The following is a 19,566-nucleotide window of genomic DNA, read 5'->3' as shown; positions in this document are numbered from 1 at the left end:
CTAAACAGATTGTGTATACATAAAATTTTTTCTACTTAACGATCAATGTTAACAACCCGATAGCCAACAACAAAATCACATAAATCAGTCATACAAAAATCAAATCACAACATTAGCAAATGCAGAGTTCAGCCTCTTTCACGCACGTGCGATTACAGGATATAGCATCATCAATTCATCGAAAAATTTTGGAAAGCCAAAAACCCCCAAATAACATTATTGAAAATTTTTGGAATGCCCAAAACCCCCAAATAACATTATTGAAAATGAGAGAGAGAGAGAGAGAGAGAGAGAGAGAGAGAGAGAGAGAGAGAGAGAGAGAGAGAGAGAGAGAGAGAGAGAGACCTGATAACTAAGGAGCGTTTGGAAGGAGTCGGCGAAGGAAGAAAACTCGGGAGGATTAGGGCAAAAAAAAATTTCCCTAATCCTCCTCCCCTCAGCCCTTTTCATCGGGCATTTTTTTTGGTCCAAAAATTAGACACAAATGACCCTGGGTGCGTTGACCGCACCCAGGGTCCGGTTGACCACACCGGGTGCCGCACCCACACACACACCCGGTTGGTTGAATCCCTGTGACTTAGCTATGGAGGTGGTCTGGCTAAGTGTTCAGAGTAAAGAAGCATCATGATTGTGCTGTGACCAGGGTTACAGGAAGCGCATTTCGGAAGTGCGAAATGTGGCGCTTCCGAAATGTGCTGGGACGCGCCAAAAAAAGTTGGGAAATGAGCTTCCCATTTAGGGGAAGTGCACATCCCCATTAATGGGAAGCTCGCTTCCCCTTCTTTTTTTTTGGTTTTTCCTTCTTTTTTTTTTCTTTCTTTTTTACCTTTTTTTCACTTCCCCTCGCTTATCTTCTTGCTTTCGAGAAGATTCCTAGTTCGCTTCTAAGTCGTCCCCCGCTTCCCGCTTCCTAAAATTTTAGAAGTGCTTCACTTCCTGCTTGCGCTTTTCGAATCGCTTCCCACTCCTGCTTCCCTGGCTGACAACTCTGGTTGTGACAACAAAGTTTCATCTACATTGTCAGCAACCGGACTTTCCACAAACGAACCAAACACATTGAGATGGATTGTCATTATGTACGAGATGCATATCTTTGTGGCACTATCAATCTTGTATATGTCATTTCAGAATATCAATTGGCAAATTTCTTCACCAAACCTCTCGCTGCTCTTAGATTTTACTTTCTCTTGGACAAACTTTTGATTATCCAGCCATAAGTTTGAGGGAGAGTATTAAAAATGTAAATATATATATGTATATTATATATATATATATAACTAGGTTTAGGAACTAGGTTAGGTTTTTTAGTTAGGTTTGTTTTCTTTGGTTAAAAGCTAACTAGTCAACATAGTTGACTAGTCATCACTCAAAACCAAAGATTTAGAGCCGTTGGGGCCTCTCCTAACGTCTCTATGGAGGCTGTTGGGTGTGTATATATAGGGGATGACTCCCCTCACTCTTGTATGCTTCTTGCATATATTTTGGTTAATAAAATATTATTTTTCTATTCTTTTTGCTTACCCCTTTAGTGGGTGTTTGTGTGAGTTCATTTTTGTGGCTTGTGTATGTTTGTTTGTTTCTTTGATGGAACTCTTTGAGTGTTCACTTTGTTGATTTGGTGAATATCTTCGGAGGACTATATATATATATAATAGGTAAATACCCATTAAGGGTATTTTGGTCATTTCAGTCTTTGTAATAGGTTGTGCCCATTAAAGACGCATTAGTACTTTTATTTTATTTTGTTCTTTTTGTCCTTTTCTATTTTTATAGGGATTATTTGGTCAAAGACAATAGAGTTGGGTTTTTTTTGGACCAGTCAACGTAGAATGATTAGTCAATAGAGCTGTTGGAACAGTCCAATAGTTATATTTATAGCTGTTGGAACAGTCCAATAGCTCTATTTGAGACTACCTCTTGCGTATAAATAGGGGTGAACCCCCCTCTTGTTTTCTAATGCTTCATGCTCAATAAAAAATATTTTTTTTTTATGTTCTTGTGTTTCTCTTTTAAATTTTTTGTTGTCTTGAATGCACTTAGTGCTTCTGTAGTGTCTTTGTGCTCTTGTATTGTCCCTTAGTTGGACTTGTGTATGTTCATGTGGACTTTGTGTTTGAGGCTCTTGTTTTGTTAATTATTCTCTGGGTCTCATACCTGGATTAGTGGTATTAGCACAGTTTTATTGTCTAACTTTTTTTATCTTTTTGGTTTTCCGGTTGTCTGTTTGTGCATTTTATGTTTCTGATGCTACCTTTTTATCTTCATCCTTTCTTTCTGTACAAGAGTAACTTAACATTGAATGTTCAAGAAGTGAAAACCACAAATGTGCTCTGCATACTAATCTGAGGAACCAATATAGTTTTCCACTATGGAATGAGACATTTATTTCTCAGTGGAAGACATCCTACGTTTTGTGGGGCCATCATTTTCTCAATATTTCATAGCTTATATTCTGTTTGATGCTACAATACATGTCAGAAAATAAATTCTGCATTCCTAACTGTGAACTTTTAGATCTCCGTGTAATTATGAAACATATATCTTCTAACATCTGTGATTTGCATATATTTGCCATACAGGTTTTATAAGGTGTCATTGAATGATACGTGGTTATGGTTTCAGGTTTGCCCACCAGGTCACTCCTTTTTCTTGTTTTTGTATAGCTACTTTAGTGCCAATACTTTATTCTGGAAGTATTTTAATAGTTTGGAGATACATCTTTTCTATTTATTTCAAAAAAATTCTACATTTTTGCTGGTTATTTAACCATATGCATCCTTGATGCATTTGAAGTTTTTTTTTCCCTTTCTCCTGACCTTATGTAATTTGAACAGCTCTGTGATCAGATGATATTCAATCATGATCCACCCAGATGTTTCAAATGTGAGGTAATTTTAATGTACTTAGCAACTCCTTTCTGCATGGCTCTAGATTTTCTGCTTGTAGATTGCATCTCCCAGTACATATCATTGTGGAATATGGTGTTAAAATGTACTTCATAATTCATATATATATATATATATATATATATATATATTACATCAATACCCGATAGGGGTATTTTTGTAATTTTATATAGTTGTTTTAGAAAACAACTATTTTCGAGTTTTGTTAAAAAGTAATTTTCTTTTTTCTTTTTTATATTTCTTTTTTGTATTTTTTAGGGACCAAAAGGGGCTCCAACCATAGAGTCGTTGGAGCCCCCAACGGTCACAAATGTGACCGTTGGGGGCTCCCAACGACTCCATGGGAGCCCCCTTTTGGGCTCGCCTTTTGAGGCCCTTAGCTTTCCTTTCTCTCCTCTCCCTCTTGTATAAATAGGGGTGAACCCCTTGTATATTTTTCATTCTTGAGAGCTCTCTCTCTTTTCAATAAGAGGCTTTTTATATTGTTGCCTTCTTAAAGGCTTGTGCTTGTATTGTCCCTTAGTGGACTTGTGATATTGTCTCTTTTATTCATTGTTGTAAGTGCTTATAAGCACTCTTTATATTTCCGCAACATCTCATTACATGGTATCAGAGCCACTCGATTCTTGAAGGAAAGGTGTGGTTCGTGTATTTTATATTTTGTGTATCTCTTCTCACTTCTTGTAAACATCATGGAGGCAAAGATTGACCTATCCTTCAAACTCAATGGAAAGAATTACATGTCGTGGGCATCGGCAATGGAAAATAATCTCAAAGGAAAGAAACTTTGGGGTTTTGTCATGGGTACCATTCCGGAACCTAAACTTATGCTCACGAAGAACGAAGGAGGTCAAGAAAAGGCTCTTGAAGGAGATGCTCGCCTTAAGGTCATTGAAAATCATAAAAAAGAAGTGGAAGATTGGGAAACCAATCACGCGAAAATCCTTGCGTGGTTTATGAACAATGTTGAGCTTAAGGTATGTGCTAATATGGCTAAATTTCGTAGAGCCAATGAGGCTTGGTCCTTTATGAAGGGTATGTATACCCAAAAGGATCTTGCAAGAGCATATTTCTTGCAAGAAAAGATTAGAACCACCAAACAAGGTGATTCTAGCATTCAAGACTATTATAGTGCCCTAAACCCACTATGGGATGAATTGACTCTTTTAGAGCCAAAATGGGTTTCTATGGAAGATATTGATTTAAGACAAAAACAAATGGAACAAGAACGATTGTTTCAATTTCTTTTTGGGCTACGTCCCGAATTTGAGCAAGTGCGATCCTCACTTCTCCATAGATCTATTTTTCCTCCTATTGAGGATGCTATTGCCGAAATCACTCAAGAGGAGACAAGGCTTGGCATGAGTAAACATGTTGATGAAGTACTTGCTGTATCAAAACCGAGTAACAATGTAAGAACCTATAAACCTCCTCATTTTGGGAAATAAGGAAACTATAATGGAGGAAGAAAAATGATTGTTTGTCATCATTGTTATGAGCCGGGTCACATTAAACTCGCTTGCCCAAATCTTAATGGAACTTTCAAGCCTAAGGTGGCCTCTCTTGAAAAAACTACCACCAAAGAAGATGAAGGCAAGAACAATGACCTGAAGGAGACTCTTGGGCAAATATCTATGGCTCTCCAACAAATTCTAAAAGTTTCTTCCTCCACATCGGGTGCGGCTATTGCTTCTACATCATCACCCGGTACGTATTCTTGGATCCTTGACTCCAGAGCCTCTTTTCATATGACCCCCCATGAAAATGCACTTATTGATGTTTGCACAAATTCAAAGGATTCTTGCGTCTCTACGGCCGATGAAACCTTTTTAAAATTTTCAAGTATTGGCTCTTTTAAAGATTCTCAAAATTTTTGTGTTCCAAAAGTAAGAGTTATTCCCAAACTAAATTTAAACCTTTTTTCGGTCTCCCAAATTGCCGACCATGGATGTGAAATATCTTTCTCATCTAATGGTTGCTTTGTGCAGGATCTTCGGTCCGGGAAGCGGATTGGGCAAGGCCATAGAAATGAAGACTTCTATTATATGGACCATCTCGATCTCCTTACAAATTATTTTTGTTCTTATGTCAAAAAAAAAACATGGAAACTTGGCATAAAAGACTTGGTCATCCAAGTTATTCCAAAATGTATTTTTTTCCTTTTAGAAACAAATTTTGTAAGGAAAAAGAAATTAATTGCAAAGATTGCATTTTTGGTAAAATGAAGTCTATTCCATTTCCAACTAAAACTTTTCTTTCATCAAGACCTTTTGAATTGGTGCATTCAGATGTTTGGGGGCCTTCTTCGGTTATGTCTAAAGGGGACTATTCGTATTATGTTACTTTTATTGATGACTTTACTCGATATGTTTGGATTTATTTTCTTAGTCATAAATCAGAAGTATTTACCTTCTTTAAAGATTTTCATAGAAAAATTCAAAATCAATTCCAAAATAACATATCTATTTTGAGATCCGATTCTGGTGGTGAATATTTATCTCACGAATTTCAAAACTATTTAACCCAAAATGGAATTTGCCATCAAAAGTCATGTCCTAGTACCCCTCAACAAAATGGCCTAGCGGAAAGGAAACATAGGCACATTATAGAAACCGCTAGAACATTACTTGTTTCTAGAAATATTCCAAAGAAGTTTTGGGCCGAAGCCGTTCTAACCGCAACTTATCTAATCAATAGAATGCCCTCTTCTAAATTAAAAAATGCTTCTCTCTATGAAAAGCTCTTTAAACTTTCACCCGATTTCAATCGTCTTCGTATTTTTTGTTGCAAATGCTTTGTCCTATTACATAAAAGGGATAAGTTGTCTCCAAAAGAAATTGAATGTGTTTTTCTAGGATATGGTGAAAATAAAAAAGGATATAGATGTTATGATTTTAAGAATGATAAACTATATGTTTCAAAAGATATAACATTTCTAGAAGAAGAGAATGATTTTGATAAAATAGAAGAAACAAATGAAATTGATTACATATTTTTATATGATCTTATTGATGACATACAAGAAGATTTCCTTGAAAACATAGAAGATACATGTGAGGCATCCCATCTTGATATAATACCCTCAAATGATAATGATACCAATATGAATGTTTACTCAAGAAGAAATCAAGAAAACCCTATTAGTGCCTTCGAAAAATACTCTCAAATTTCTGAATCTACTGAGGAACCACAAGTTAGACATTCTTCTAGAATATCAATACCCCCAAATAGGTTTGTATCCTATGATTCCTTAACACCCAACTATCGGGCATGTTTAATAACCCTACATTCTTATTTTGAACCCGCTCACTATAATCAAGCTAAATCTATACCACATTGGGTTGAAGTAATGCAAGTTGAACTAAATGCATTAAAAAAGGCTAATACTTGGGAAATAGTTAATCTACCCTCACACAAAAAACCTATTGGGTGTCGCTGGGTCTTCAAAGTTAAAAACTAAAAGCGATGGCTCTTTGGAACGATATAAAGCTAGATTAGTCGCTAAGGGATACTCCCAAGAATATGATATTGATTATGAAGAAACATTCGCTCCCGTAGCTCGAATGACTAGTGTCAGGACCTTAATAGCTGTCGCATCAACCAAAAAATGGCCTATTTATCAACTTGATGTAAAAAATGCCTTTTTAAATGGAAGTTTAAGTGAAGAAGTTTACATGGATCTACCACCCAGAATTAATATTAAGCAAGGTCAAACACTTCGGCTTTTAAAAGCATTGTATGGCCTTAAACAAGCTCCTAAGGCTTGGTATGATCGTTTCAGTGATATCATGATAAAGTTAGGATTTCACTCTTGTTATACTGACACTGCTCTTTTTGTTAAAAATGCATGTACTAGTATCGTAATATTGTTACTTTATGTTGATGATATGATTATCACTGGGAATGATCAAAATAATATTATTGATGTTAAAAATATGTTAAAAAATAATTTTGATATGTTTGATTTAGGTTTTCTTAGATATTTTCTTGGAATTGAAGTTGCATACTCTTCTCGAGGATATATTTTGTCACAGATGAAGCTTGCTGCAAATATCTGTTCTAAGTCTGGGATTTCTGATGACAAAAAAGTAGAGACTCCCGAGGTTATTAATGCCAAATTACGGTTGGAGGATGAGGTTCTTCTGGAAGACCTCATGCCCTACAGACAACTCATTGGGTCTCTTACCTATTTAACCATCACCAGACCGGATATCACCCATGCGGTTCATTCAGTTAGCCAATTTCAGCATGCTTCTACAACTGTGCATATGAGTGCTATTCTCTGGATCATCCGTTACATTCGGAATACCATTAATAAAGGGCTATTTCTATTATCCTCTTCTTCCTTGAATCTTCTTGCTTATATTGATGCAGATTGGGGAGGTAATCCTAATGATCGAGTCTCAACTACTGGTTTTTGTGTCTTTTTAGGGGACTCTTTGATTGTCTGACGATGCAAGAAGCAGCAGAAAGTTTCACTATCATCTACTGAAGCTGAGTATCGGGCTATGGCAACCACGACAATGGAACTTGTATGGCTTCGCAGTCTGCTTAAAGATATGGGGGTTGATATTACCGAAGCTTCAAAATTATGTTGCGACAACAAGAGTGTCATCTATATTGCAAGCAATCATACCTTCCATGAGCGTACAAAACATATCGAAATGGATTGCCACTATGTTCGTGATGAATACTTACGAGGAACAATTGCTCTACCGTATGTCACTTCAGAATATCAGTTGGTGGACTTCTTTACTAAAGCTCTTTCGGCTCCCTGCTTCATGTTTCTTCTTGGCAAACTTTCCGTCATTTCCCCGTAAAGTTTAAGGGGGGGTGTTACAATGTACTTCATATATATATATATATATATATATATATATATATATATTACATCAATACCTAATAGGGGTATTTTTGTAATTTCACATAGTTGTTTTAGAAAACAACTATTTTCGAGTTTTGTTAAAATGTAATTTTCTTTTTTCTTTTTTATATTTATTTTTTGTATTTTTTAGGGACCAAAAGGGGCTCCAACCATAGAGTCGTTGGAGCCCCCAACGGTCACAAATGTGACCGTTGGGGGCTCCCAACGACTCCATGGGAGCCCCCTTTTGGGCTCTCCTTTTGAGGCCCTTGGCCTTCCTTTCTCTCCTATCCCTCTTGCATAAATAGGGGTGAACCCCTTGTATATTTTTCATTCTTGAGAGCGCTCTCTCTCTTCAATAAGAGGCTTTTTATATTGTTGCCTTCTTAAAGGCTTGTGCTTGTATTGTCCCTTAGTGGACTTGTGATATTGTCTCTTTTATTCATTGTTGTAAGTGCTTATAAGCACTCTTTATATTTCCGCAATATCTCATTACATATGGTGCTGTCATAAATTAATTGCACTTGGAGTAGTTTGAAAACCCATTGAGTCATGACTCCACTTGTTCAGTCTTGATGTGGGAGTGGGACTCAGCCTGGTTAAGTGACTTGCAGGTTTTGTTAACTTCTATTTTATATTCAATATAGCAAAAATATATTATATATTACAAAAATATATACATTTCATAATTACATAACATTTAGTGATATAACTAGAATTTAAGTACAAAAGCTAAGAAGTATGAAACTTAGATTCATCATATTTATGAGTCAATGCAAACATCACAATAAACTAATGAAGTACTGTATCATAATAAACTAATGAAACACTACTATGTACAAATATCCAATTCCACAATCAACTGATGTGAAAGGAGACCGTAGTTCTGGCCGATTAATACAGCTTTTACTTTGTGATTGTGAGCTTTCCATGTTTATTCAGACAACCCACTTGATATTCTCTTTATTGCTCAATGTTGATATGATCATTACCATGGATATATACGTCATCATGTTATGATGATCTTGTTGGCCCTCGATTTGCTAGTCATTGAGGCTGCACGCTTTCTTGAATGAACAATGCTGCTGATTATTCCTTATTTGTGGTTTAATTATTGTAAGACATGGCATGAATAGCTCCATCTTAAGCTTAAAACTACACATAAGGATATTCCATGCCATTCTGGCAATTATCAGTATCAAATTCAAACAAAACATGTGCACCATCATGGTAAATTGTCTTGTTTGCAAAATGCCCTTGTTATAATGTATACCAGAGTATCAGATTACTATTGGCATATGTCAACATTTTGTTCCCTTTCCCATGAGCTTGTTGTCATACAAGGATAGCAACTAAGATACGCTATTATGTATTGTGATTTATTGTGTCATGTTCTTTGGAATTTCCCTTTTTCCAGTATCGCAAACAGGACAATAGCTTGATGCCCTGAATACAGACTACTGAACTGAAACAATTGCTGCTGTTATGCTTGTTTGGTTACTTTGTCTTGCAGAATTTGGTTTCTTTTAGATATCCTGCTTCGTCTGGGTATGTGTAACAACCAATAAAGTAGGGTAATGTTAGTTTATGGGAAGTTTTACACTGGAAAACATTATTGGAGGGTGGGGTGCTATGGTCTGGGTGGCCTTAGAAAAGGGTAAAACAGTGGGTAAAAGGAAAGTTTAATATGTTTGTTTCTTTGTGGTGACCTGGAAAAGGGAAAACTTTGGCTGTTCCTAGGGTGAGTTTCATTTTTGAAGTTGGCAAATGGGCAATATTTTTCAAGGAGGCTATCTTATATAGCTAGTGGCTGGAATCTTAGTAGATCTAAGGTTCAGCTCAGAAGCTCTTCTTTTGATATGACATCTTGATATGCAAGTAGGCATCTTATTGAAGAAGTTGAGAATATATTCTGTTTTCACTGTTTCCTCGAAATTTTTCGTAGGACTGCTCTTTTAGATTATTGACTATGTCCGCATGTCAGATTTCACCAGAATTTGTTTCACGAGAAAAGGAAGATGAAGAAAGAAGGGCTGCGGCTGTCACGATTTCCAATGCAGAAATCGTGACCTAGAACTTGTATTTATACACTTTGTTTTACAATATGGGTCGGGTCTGGTATAATATCCAAACCAATAATACATATGGGTTGGGTAAGGCATACATGTAAAATACAAACAAACTTTTTCACTCCCCCTCAAGTTGATCATGGTTTTGAACCATGAGCAACTTGACTTTAAGCATCCAAAAATGATCTTTTGTCAAGCCTTTTGTGAATATATCTGCAACTTGTCTTTCAGTGTTCGGGCTCGATCTCCTTTTCTTCAACTTTCTGCCTCACAAAATGTTGGTCTATTTCAATATGCTTAGCGCGACTGTGATGTACCAGATTGAATGACATGTTGAGAGTACTTTGATTGTCACACAACAAGGTAGACCGAGAGATCACTTCTCCCACTTCGGTTATTAAATGCCTGACCCATGTGACTTCAGCAGTAGCGGCAGCCATGGATCTGTACTAGGCCTCAGTGCTTGATCTAACAATGACTTTTTGTTTTCTACTCTAAGATACTAAGTTTCTTCCAATAAAGACACAATATCCTGATGTAGACCTTCGTTCATTTAGATCGTCTGCCCAGTCTGCATCACAATATACAGTAATCTCACGCATATCCTTGCCAGACCGTTTTGGAGAATATATCAACCCATCTCCAATTGTTCCTTTCAGATATCTGAGTATCCTTTTAATAGCCTCCATATGTCCAATACATGGTTCATGCATGAACTAAGGCATTTGATTGACTGAATAAACAATATCGGATCGAGTGAATGTGAGATACTGTAACATCCCTATTAGACTGCGGTACCTGGTGGGATCCTCACACAGGTCTCCATCATGAGCACTCAGTTTTTGGTGAAGAATACTTGGAGTTCCTAGAGGTTTACAATCTTTCATACCTGCTTTGCTTAGAACGTCCATCGTATACTTGTGCTGAGTGAGAGTCAAGCCATCAGCCCGGTTGCCGACTTCTACCCCAAGAAAGTAACGCAAGGCACAAGATCTTTTATTTTGAACCTCTGCCCAAGTAGGTTTTTCACTTCTTTGATGTGATCTTCATAGTTTCCTGTGATGACAATATCATCCACATAAATTAGTAATAAGGTGGTCACATTTTGCCCTCTAAAAATGAATAATGAGTGACCCAATAGGGAGTAGGAAAATCCATACTTCTGAATCTCAAGAGAAAAGCTATCAAACCAGAAACTAGATGCTTGCTTTAGGCCATAGATAGCCCTTTTTAGCCTGCATACATGTGTTCTACAATCTTGCTCATAATATCCAGGTGGTTGTTCCATGTAAACTTCTTCCTTCAAATCCCCATGCAAGAATGCATTTTTAACATCAAGCTGACTCAACGTCCATCCATGTTCAACAACTAAGGAAAGAATAATTCGAATCGTTCTCATTCTCACAATTAGACTAAAAGTCTCATCATAGTCTTGCCCCGCTTCTTGTGTGAACCCCTTTGCCACGAGTCTTGCCTTGTATCGTTCAATGGTCCCATCTGGTTTATATTTTTGTAGACCCATTTGCATCCTACCACATTTCTGTCATGCGGTCTGGGAACAATTTCCCAAGTTTCACATTCGTGCAAGGCTTGTTTTTCATCATTCATGGATTCTACCCATGTCTTGGAAGTGGTTGCCTGATAATACATAATAGGTTCATCTTCTCTGTTGAGGGCAGTTAAAAAGAGTTGAAAGTCCATGGAGAAGTTGTATTAGTTGACCCACCTATCAATAGGATGCTGCATGCGATTGGATCTCCTGAGCTCAAAAGTATGTGAGGAAGTAGATGCAGCTTCTGGTGCACAATTTAAGAGTCCTGACGCAGTTGTTCTTTGTTTGGTATAAGAAATGCCCTTATATCTGCCCGGTACCAATGGCAGTGCTTCTTCCCCATTTTGTGATCCCGACGCACCAACGATCTCAGACCTCTCTTCTTCTTGTTGCACGCAGTCTGAAGAACATCCTTCATTGGCACTAGCAAAGAGTTCTGAATTCAACCAAGTAGTATAAACTTCAACTGTGGTAGAGGGCATATCAGTTGTGCCAGCTTTATGATCAAAATTCAGCTCGTCAAAGACAACATTTCTCGAGGTTTTGATACGTCTATTAGCGGGATCATAACACCTATATCCTTTGTAGTCGTCTGCATATCCCATAAATCTACATTTCTGAGCTTTGTCCTGAAACTTGTTTCTCAGAGACTGATCAATGTGCTCATAACAAACACATCCAAAAACACGTAAATCATGATAATTAGGATGAACTCCAAAAAGACAGTGATAAGGAGATTTATTTTCCAAAACAACCATAGGCAGTCTATTTATCACATGTATGGCAGAATGAAAATCTTTTATCCACAGATTAATGGGAAGATTACTGTCGTGTAACATACTCATCGTACTTTTAACGATATGCCTATGTTTTCGCTTAGCAATCCCATTTTGTTGTGGTGTGTGGATATGACACCCTTCTTCCTATCCCATTATTTTGAAAAAAAGAAATAAAGTCACTGGATGAGAACTCCCCTCCTCCATCAGATTGGAAAAATTGGATGGACTCAGATAATTGTTTTTTTACTAAGGAGAGAAAGTTCTGAAACAAAATAAAAACTTCCGACTTATTTTTCATAAAGTATATCCAGGTGTATCGAGAATAGCTGTCGACAAAAATTAAGTAGTATTTGCTTCTAGATCCATTGGCAACTGGGGCAGGCCCCCGTACATTAGAACATACTATCTTAAAAGGCTTTGAAGCTCTCTTATTAATGGAACGAAAATGTAATACATGACTTTTGCATAAAAGATAACTGGAACACTTTTGATTTCTCTCTTCAACATTGAGACTTTCTTTTGGAATGAGATTATTAGAAACAAGTTTCTTAATAAAATGACTCCCACAATGTCCTAACCGACTGTGCCATAGAGAAGGCTTATTATATTCAGAAATACTAAGAACATTTTCAGAAGAAAAAGAACATGACTCTAATGAAGACTTCAAATCCAAATGAGCAGGGCATGCCAAATGACATGGATCTTCTTGGAAGACATACATATTTCCTTGTCTCTTTCCATCAGTGAATGTTTCCCTCGTGCGAAGGTCCTTGACCTGCACAGAAAAGGAAGTGAATTCGACTGAAGCATGATTATCATCAACAAGTTTATAAATAGAGACTATTTTTCTTGATATTGGGAGCATGAAGGACATTGGAAAGTTCAAGGGTAGAATGTGACATGGGAATGACCGAATTTCCAACGTGAGAAACAGGATTGTAAGATCCATCTCCAGTGACTATCTTACTTTTTCCAAAATAAGGAATTGGTTTGAAAAGTTTACCTGCATCACTAGTCACATGGGTTGCTGCCCTGGAGTCAACAAACCAAGTTTCTTGGTCCTGTTTTATATTCAATCCTGACAAGGCAGATATATCCACTGTCTCTGGTGCTGCTGGCCTTCCTTTTAGTTTCGGTCTGTGGAGCCTTTCCTTTATTTTCAGGATTGTACCAACAATTCATCTTGATATGCCCCTTTTTTTTGCAATGAAAGCAAGTGGGGATGAGTCTTTGTCCCTAAGCAATGGTCGACATATTAGGAGTGAGAAGCAATCCACGTCCCCTATGTCCATTTCACCCTTGTCCTCGACCGTAAGTCACCTTTGTGGCAAAAACTTCTTGTGGATTCGTGTGAACGTGATTTTCCTCAGAAAAGCTTTTCCGAGTTATTTCATACTGAATTAATTTAGCCCGTAACTCATCAAAAGTAGGAAGGGCAGGCAAGCACTGTAATGAAGTGACAATCATATTATACTCGGATCCCAATCCACTCAGAGTTTGTTGAAATTCCCTCTTTAGAAAAACCGTCATTGCCTGTGAAACTTGTGAATACGTCTGAACCAATCTCTCCCAAAGTTGCATGGCTGAACAATTGTCAAGGATTGCAACAAGAATCTCTTGAGATAATGTAGAGGTAATGTATGCAACTACTGACTGATCCTTCCTCTCCCAGTTGAGATATTCTGCATTTTTGACATACACAATTGAAATTGCCTCTTTATCATCTTTCTCTTCTCTCGTAACAAATTCTAGCGGGGCTGGAGTGGTTCCATCCAGATGACCTAAGAGACCTCGACTCTTTATAAAAGGAATGATTTGTCTCTTCCAAATCAAGAAGTTTGAGGTGGTTAACTTTTCGGAAACAAGCTGATTGAGAAAATTCGAAGAAAGACCGGATTGGGGAGAATGGAAGGAATCCATGACTTAAAAATTTAACAAAGATATTCACGAAGTGCACAGTCCACTGCCAGAGAAATTTGCTGGTCGCCTTTTTTTTTTGCTGAAGCTAGGCAACCTTCAAGGAATCAGTGATCAGAAGCTTTCAGATCTGAAGAGAAAACCAGATCTGAAAGTTTTCTTCCTCTTTTTTTTTAGCTGAGATTGACGCAGGAAGAAATTCTGAACAGCACACACTGGACAGAGTGAAAATCTGAAGGTGTTTTCAGATAAGTCGCAGGTGGATATTGTGCGGGCAAAGAACAGAATATTATATGTTAGATGTGACTGCAAGAAGAAGTCTGTATATACTTGATAGGTTGGACTCAGATTTCAGATCTGATGTCAAATATCAAGTCTGAGCAAAAAAAAAAAACACAAATCCAACTTTGGGTCTGATGTATATAAAATTAATGTCAATCAGAAACTTAATATTTCGTATCTGGTGTAGATTCACGATCAGATCTGAATATTTCAGTCAAGTTAAAAGAAAATTGAGAATGCACAGAGATTGAATACTTCAGATTTGACGCATATGCACGATCAGGTCTGAATATTCAAGGCAGAATGTAAAGCCGAGAATACGCATAAACTAGAATACTTCAGATCTGACGCAGATTCACGACCAGATCTGAATATTCCAGACAAGAAGAAAAGTAGGTTGATTTTAGGGATTCACGTCAGATGTGGATATTCCAGACAAGAAGAAGGTAGATAGATTTCAGGTCAGATTTGCAAAAAAGGAGAAAAGAAGGAAGAAAGGAACCTCTTGATTGGAAGGAGGTCAATCTCTCAGGTCAGACCTTTTGGGAGTAACTTCAAAACCCTAGATGGATCTCTGCTCTGATACCATGTCAGATTTTACCAGAATCTGTCTCACGAGAAAAGAAAGATGAAGAAAGAAGAGGGGCTGCGGCTGTCACGATTTCCAATGCAGAAATCGTGACCTAGAACTTGTATTTATACACTTTGTTTTATAATATGGGTCAGGTAAGGCATACATGTAAAATACAGACTTTTTCACCGCGGGCGTGGTAATATTTCAAAATATGTTAAACTATGGAATATGACATCCATATTTGTGGTTGAATTTTAATGACATGTTTTATCCTTTTATGTATGTTGTGCTTATATGTTAAGTACTTGATTATTTGAATTAGTTTGCAATATCTTCCAAGATTGGCAAGATTAGGTTTATTTCAATTTGCAGTCTTCACTCTCAATTGATTTTGCTGATTTTTTATTTATCTTGCTTCTTCTTCTAAATTCATATCTTAGGATTGTGGAGGACCATTCCACTGTGGGAATAAATGCAGTGCACTTGTTTCGATTAATAATGAAGGTGATTACACAGTTTTGGTTTGTATCTAATTTGTTATGGTTATTATCATCTGCCTGAAAAATATTGCTCTCAGTATAAAGGGGCACATGATCATCTCTAAGGTTTCCTCCTTTTGTATATTAGTGTCATTGTATATTTCAAGGTGCATGCTTCTAGAATTTTAATCAGTTAAGTTAACAAAGTTTGCTGGTGTTGTCATGGTATGTTTGAGGTATCATCTTTGATTTATACTGTAAGTGCTGATTGTCATTTTGGACATGTAGATTTTGAACATTTTTTTTTCTGAGTGTTGAAAAATCAAATTTGCCATATTATTTTGTCTGAAATTCAGTTATTGTTAAAATTTTGAGGGACTCCTGAGACTCTGGGTTTCTCAGCTCCATAATAATCTAATGATATGATTATGAGGGAAAAGAAAAAGAAACTTGGGATTGCTTTTCCTGAGATTGCAGGGGCCCCACTTTTTTCTCTGCAATAAAAAAGAAAAGACTCACATTTGGGGATATGAATTGTAGAATCGTATAAGACAATGACAATATCTCAAACTCTATTTGATCTTAAAACCAAATGAAATTGATGATTTTATGGAACTTGTTTTTTTTTTATTTGTTTTATTTTCAGTAATACAAACCTGTAGGCTTCAAGAAACATGAAAATTTTGAAGGTTATCCTCATAAAACTAAGTCCTGTTTTATTCTTGAATATCTTTCACAAAATGGATTGTTGTGGAAGACATGAAGAAAAACAGAATCAGCTGCTCTACGTCTTAGTCAATTTAAGGGATGTTTGAATGTCGTTGGACAAGCAGATCAAGACGTGGGGCCCACACCTTGATCTGACTTCCTCTCAAACAAGGGATCTCAGTTTTGAGGATCTGAAATCCTCATTTTAGCCTAAAATCTCCAAAATTCACAGATATCTAGTCCCATTTGGGGGGGGGGGGGGTTGGTGGTTATCGGGCTAGAGATCCTCAAATCTCAGTTCATAGAACTTGTAACGACCCCAACTCATACATTTGAAAAATGCAGAAATATATATATATATATATATATATATATATATATATATATATATATTTTAAACAGTGCGAAAAACTTCTCAGAGATCCGGGGTCCTCACAGTTCCAACTCCAACTGGATAGCCAAACACCACAAACGAAATTGCAATCATCATCCATAGAAACCAAACCAATCTCTTTATTCAGGAGTTAAGAATTAATCTCAAGGACAATGTTCTACCCAATAGAAAATAACGTAACCACTGACGGAAATAAGTAAATGAAAAGAACACTAGACTGAAAGACCAAAAAGAAAGAGCCACTCTGTCCACGAATGAAGTTGTCAAAAACTCATTGTGACTCCAGCACCCTCCCAGTAGCTGTCGACTTCACTGATCACCAATTCATACGAAAAACCAATAAAGTAGGGTGTCAAAATCGAAATCCTGAGCACAACTACTTCTTAATGAAACAAGTGAGATAAAGTGTTAAGATAAGATATCATGCAACAATTGAGAAAAATACATACAAGACAGTTTATAGCATTTAGGAATTTATTCATATATAAATAGATTATGAGAAGGGCTACCGTCTCGTATCATCACTAGTATGCCCCCGACATTTCAAACTGCTATGACAACAACTTCAAAGATTAATGCAGACTAGGAGTGATCCAAAGGGATCATAGGAAAGAGACCAGCAATAAGTAATGAAAACAATAAGAGGACGTTCTTTGGTGGCCAAAAATCATGACCACCTTTCCATAAGAGGGATTTTCAAGTAAAGAACTTCGCTCCACTAGCCAAACGATAATCACAGATGAGGAAAGTCAATCATGTCTACCAACTATCCAATTTACGTTGCCTGAGGTGTAGCTTAGATTACCCCAGAGGAGCCTGTCCCCGCAATACAGAGGGTTGCCTATATTATGGCAAACAAGGCCATCATATAAGGGAATATCGCAAAAAGGCCTTAGACTATCAATGAAGGAATATGGGATCTGAAAGACCTTCCCAACAAATGCAATAATGTCCCCCATCCCAATGGCTGCCACTACCTATGACAAAGCAGAAACCTATGGTGGGTCATGTTTATGCGGTGTTAACTGAATAACTCATGAATACTAACTGTATCGAAGATTCCGAATACCCTTGATAAGTAGAGTTGTGTTGGGTAAAAAAACAATCAGAAGATAAAATCAAATAAATTCTTGAGCCTAGACAAGTGACTCATGACCTTGTGTCTAGTCATCAGAATCGATACGTATCTATTTCCTAAAAAAATCTTGGACTTGTCAAATTGAATTTATATGTTCTTGTACCCAAATTGGTGGCTATCGACCCTATGAATAGGTAATTGAGTTTGCATAATTTAGAACGCTAAAAGTCACAAAATAAAATTCATAAACCATTAAGGAATTGTTCCCAAGAAGAGAGATGTGCTATATTTGTCTCAAAATGTTTAACCTACCAGCAAGTCAAGATCGAATATCAACGACCTGATAATAAGATGCAACAAATCAAAATTCTACAATGGAAATGGGAGGACATTGCGATGGATTTCATCGTAGGATTACCTTAATCCAAGAGACAACATGATTCAATATGGATGATTGTGGATAGACTTATCAAGTTTGCTCAGTTCCTACCAATCAACACCTGATATTCAAAAGAAAGATTGACAAAAATTTATGTTCGGTAAATCGTCAAACTCCATGGAGTGCCGATATCTATCATATCTGACAGTGACCCAAAGTTTACCTTTTACTTTTGAGAGCAGCTGCAGAGAGCTCTAGGGACAAAATTCAAGTTCAGTACGATATTTTATCCTCAAACTGATGGGCAATCTGAGCGAACCATACAGACTCTTGAAGATATGCTAAGTGTCTGTATGTTGGAATGGAAAAGGGATTAAAATTTTCACTTAGCATTGATTAAATTTGCTTATAACAATAACCATAATGCTAGCATTAGGATGTCACCGTATGAAGCCCTATACAAAAGACTCTGTTGATCGCAAATCCATTGGGGCGAAGTGGGTGAGCAAACCTTGGACTCGCCCATTGTACTGCAATATTACATTGAACAAGTCCATATGATCAGAAAGAAGCTACTGACTGCTCAGAGTCAACCGAAAGGGTACACAAATCAATGCCATAGGGACCTCACTTTTTTGGTTGAAAATAAGGTTTTCGTCAAGGTCTTCCCAACCATGAGTGTGTTCTATTTTGGAAAGAAGGGAAAACTCAACCCCATATTCGTTGGTTCCTTTGAGGTTTTGAACCGAATCTGAGAGACATCGTATAAAATAGCATTTCCACCACAGTATGCACAAATACATAACATATTCCATGTGTCAATGCTTAAAAACTATGTTCATGACCCTTTCCATGTCATCCAACATGAAGATATCGACATTTAAGAAGATATGATAGTAGAAGAAAGACCAGTCGAAATCATGGACCATCGTGAACAAGTGCTAAGAACTAAGGTTATTCCACTTGTTAAAGTGAGATGTCATTCAGATGAGATGCTATGTTCCTCATTTCCAAAATGTGTTGGTGAATATTACCCCTCCAGAATATTTCATAGTTATGAGTTTTGACATTAGGGTATTGACCCTGGCCTTATTAGAACTGACAAATTGTGCCTCATTGGTACTTAGAAATTCCTTCACTATCCTGCATTTTAGGATAACACTCGAATATTCTTAACCACTTTAGATTGCAAAAGCAACAAGCTAAGTCTATTCGAATGCTCTCACTTCTCAAAAACACTCTTTTGTTCGACAATGATTTGATCTGTTAGGGCAGCATTCTCATTCATTCTTAAGGCCAAATCCAAATTCATATACCCTAATATAAAAAAGGACAGTTTCTTTTCAATCACTAAAATTAAATCCATCAAGAAAAGGAATAGAACTTGATCCATCTAAAATCACAGAACTAAAAATTGCATGACAAAAGACATGTATCAAAAGAAAGCATATACGAGACAAACCTGATGAAAAAAATAATAAATAAAAGGCTTTGAATATGCTTATTTTCGGGAGAGTGTAGAGGGTCATCGGAGTCATATTTTGGTAAGAGCTCTGACACACGTAACCACTACGCCTATCGACCA

General features: G+C 36.9%; 1 protein-coding gene across 3 annotated transcripts in view; it reads left to right on the top strand.

Moving 5' to 3' along the window:
* LOC149839426 (autophagy-like protein) overlaps positions 1 to 19,566 on the top strand; it is a 57,697-nt gene that overhangs the window by 20,008 nt on the left and 18,123 nt on the right. For 2 of the 3 annotated variants that reach the window (XM_090002542.1, XM_090002543.1), the window contains exons 2-4: positions 2,580 to 2,622; positions 2,835 to 2,888; positions 15,384 to 15,447. In XM_090002542.1, coding sequence (XP_089858668.1) covers positions 2,580 to 2,622; positions 2,835 to 2,888; positions 15,384 to 15,447 — 161 coding nt within the window. Of the gene's footprint in view, positions 1 to 2,579; positions 2,636 to 2,834; positions 2,889 to 15,383; positions 15,448 to 19,566 lie in introns of all 3 variants that reach the window. The other variant, XM_090002544.1, reaches the window with a different exon arrangement.

This window comes from Nuphar pumila, chromosome 4 (assembly GCF_984573655.1).
Source record: "Nuphar pumila chromosome 4, dmNupPumi1.hap1.1, whole genome shotgun sequence".
NCBI classification, from domain to species: domain Eukaryota; kingdom Viridiplantae; phylum Streptophyta; class Magnoliopsida; order Nymphaeales; family Nymphaeaceae; genus Nuphar; species Nuphar pumila.
Note: the sequence above shows the minus strand (reverse complement) of the source record. Positions and strands in the feature narration are given on the sequence as shown.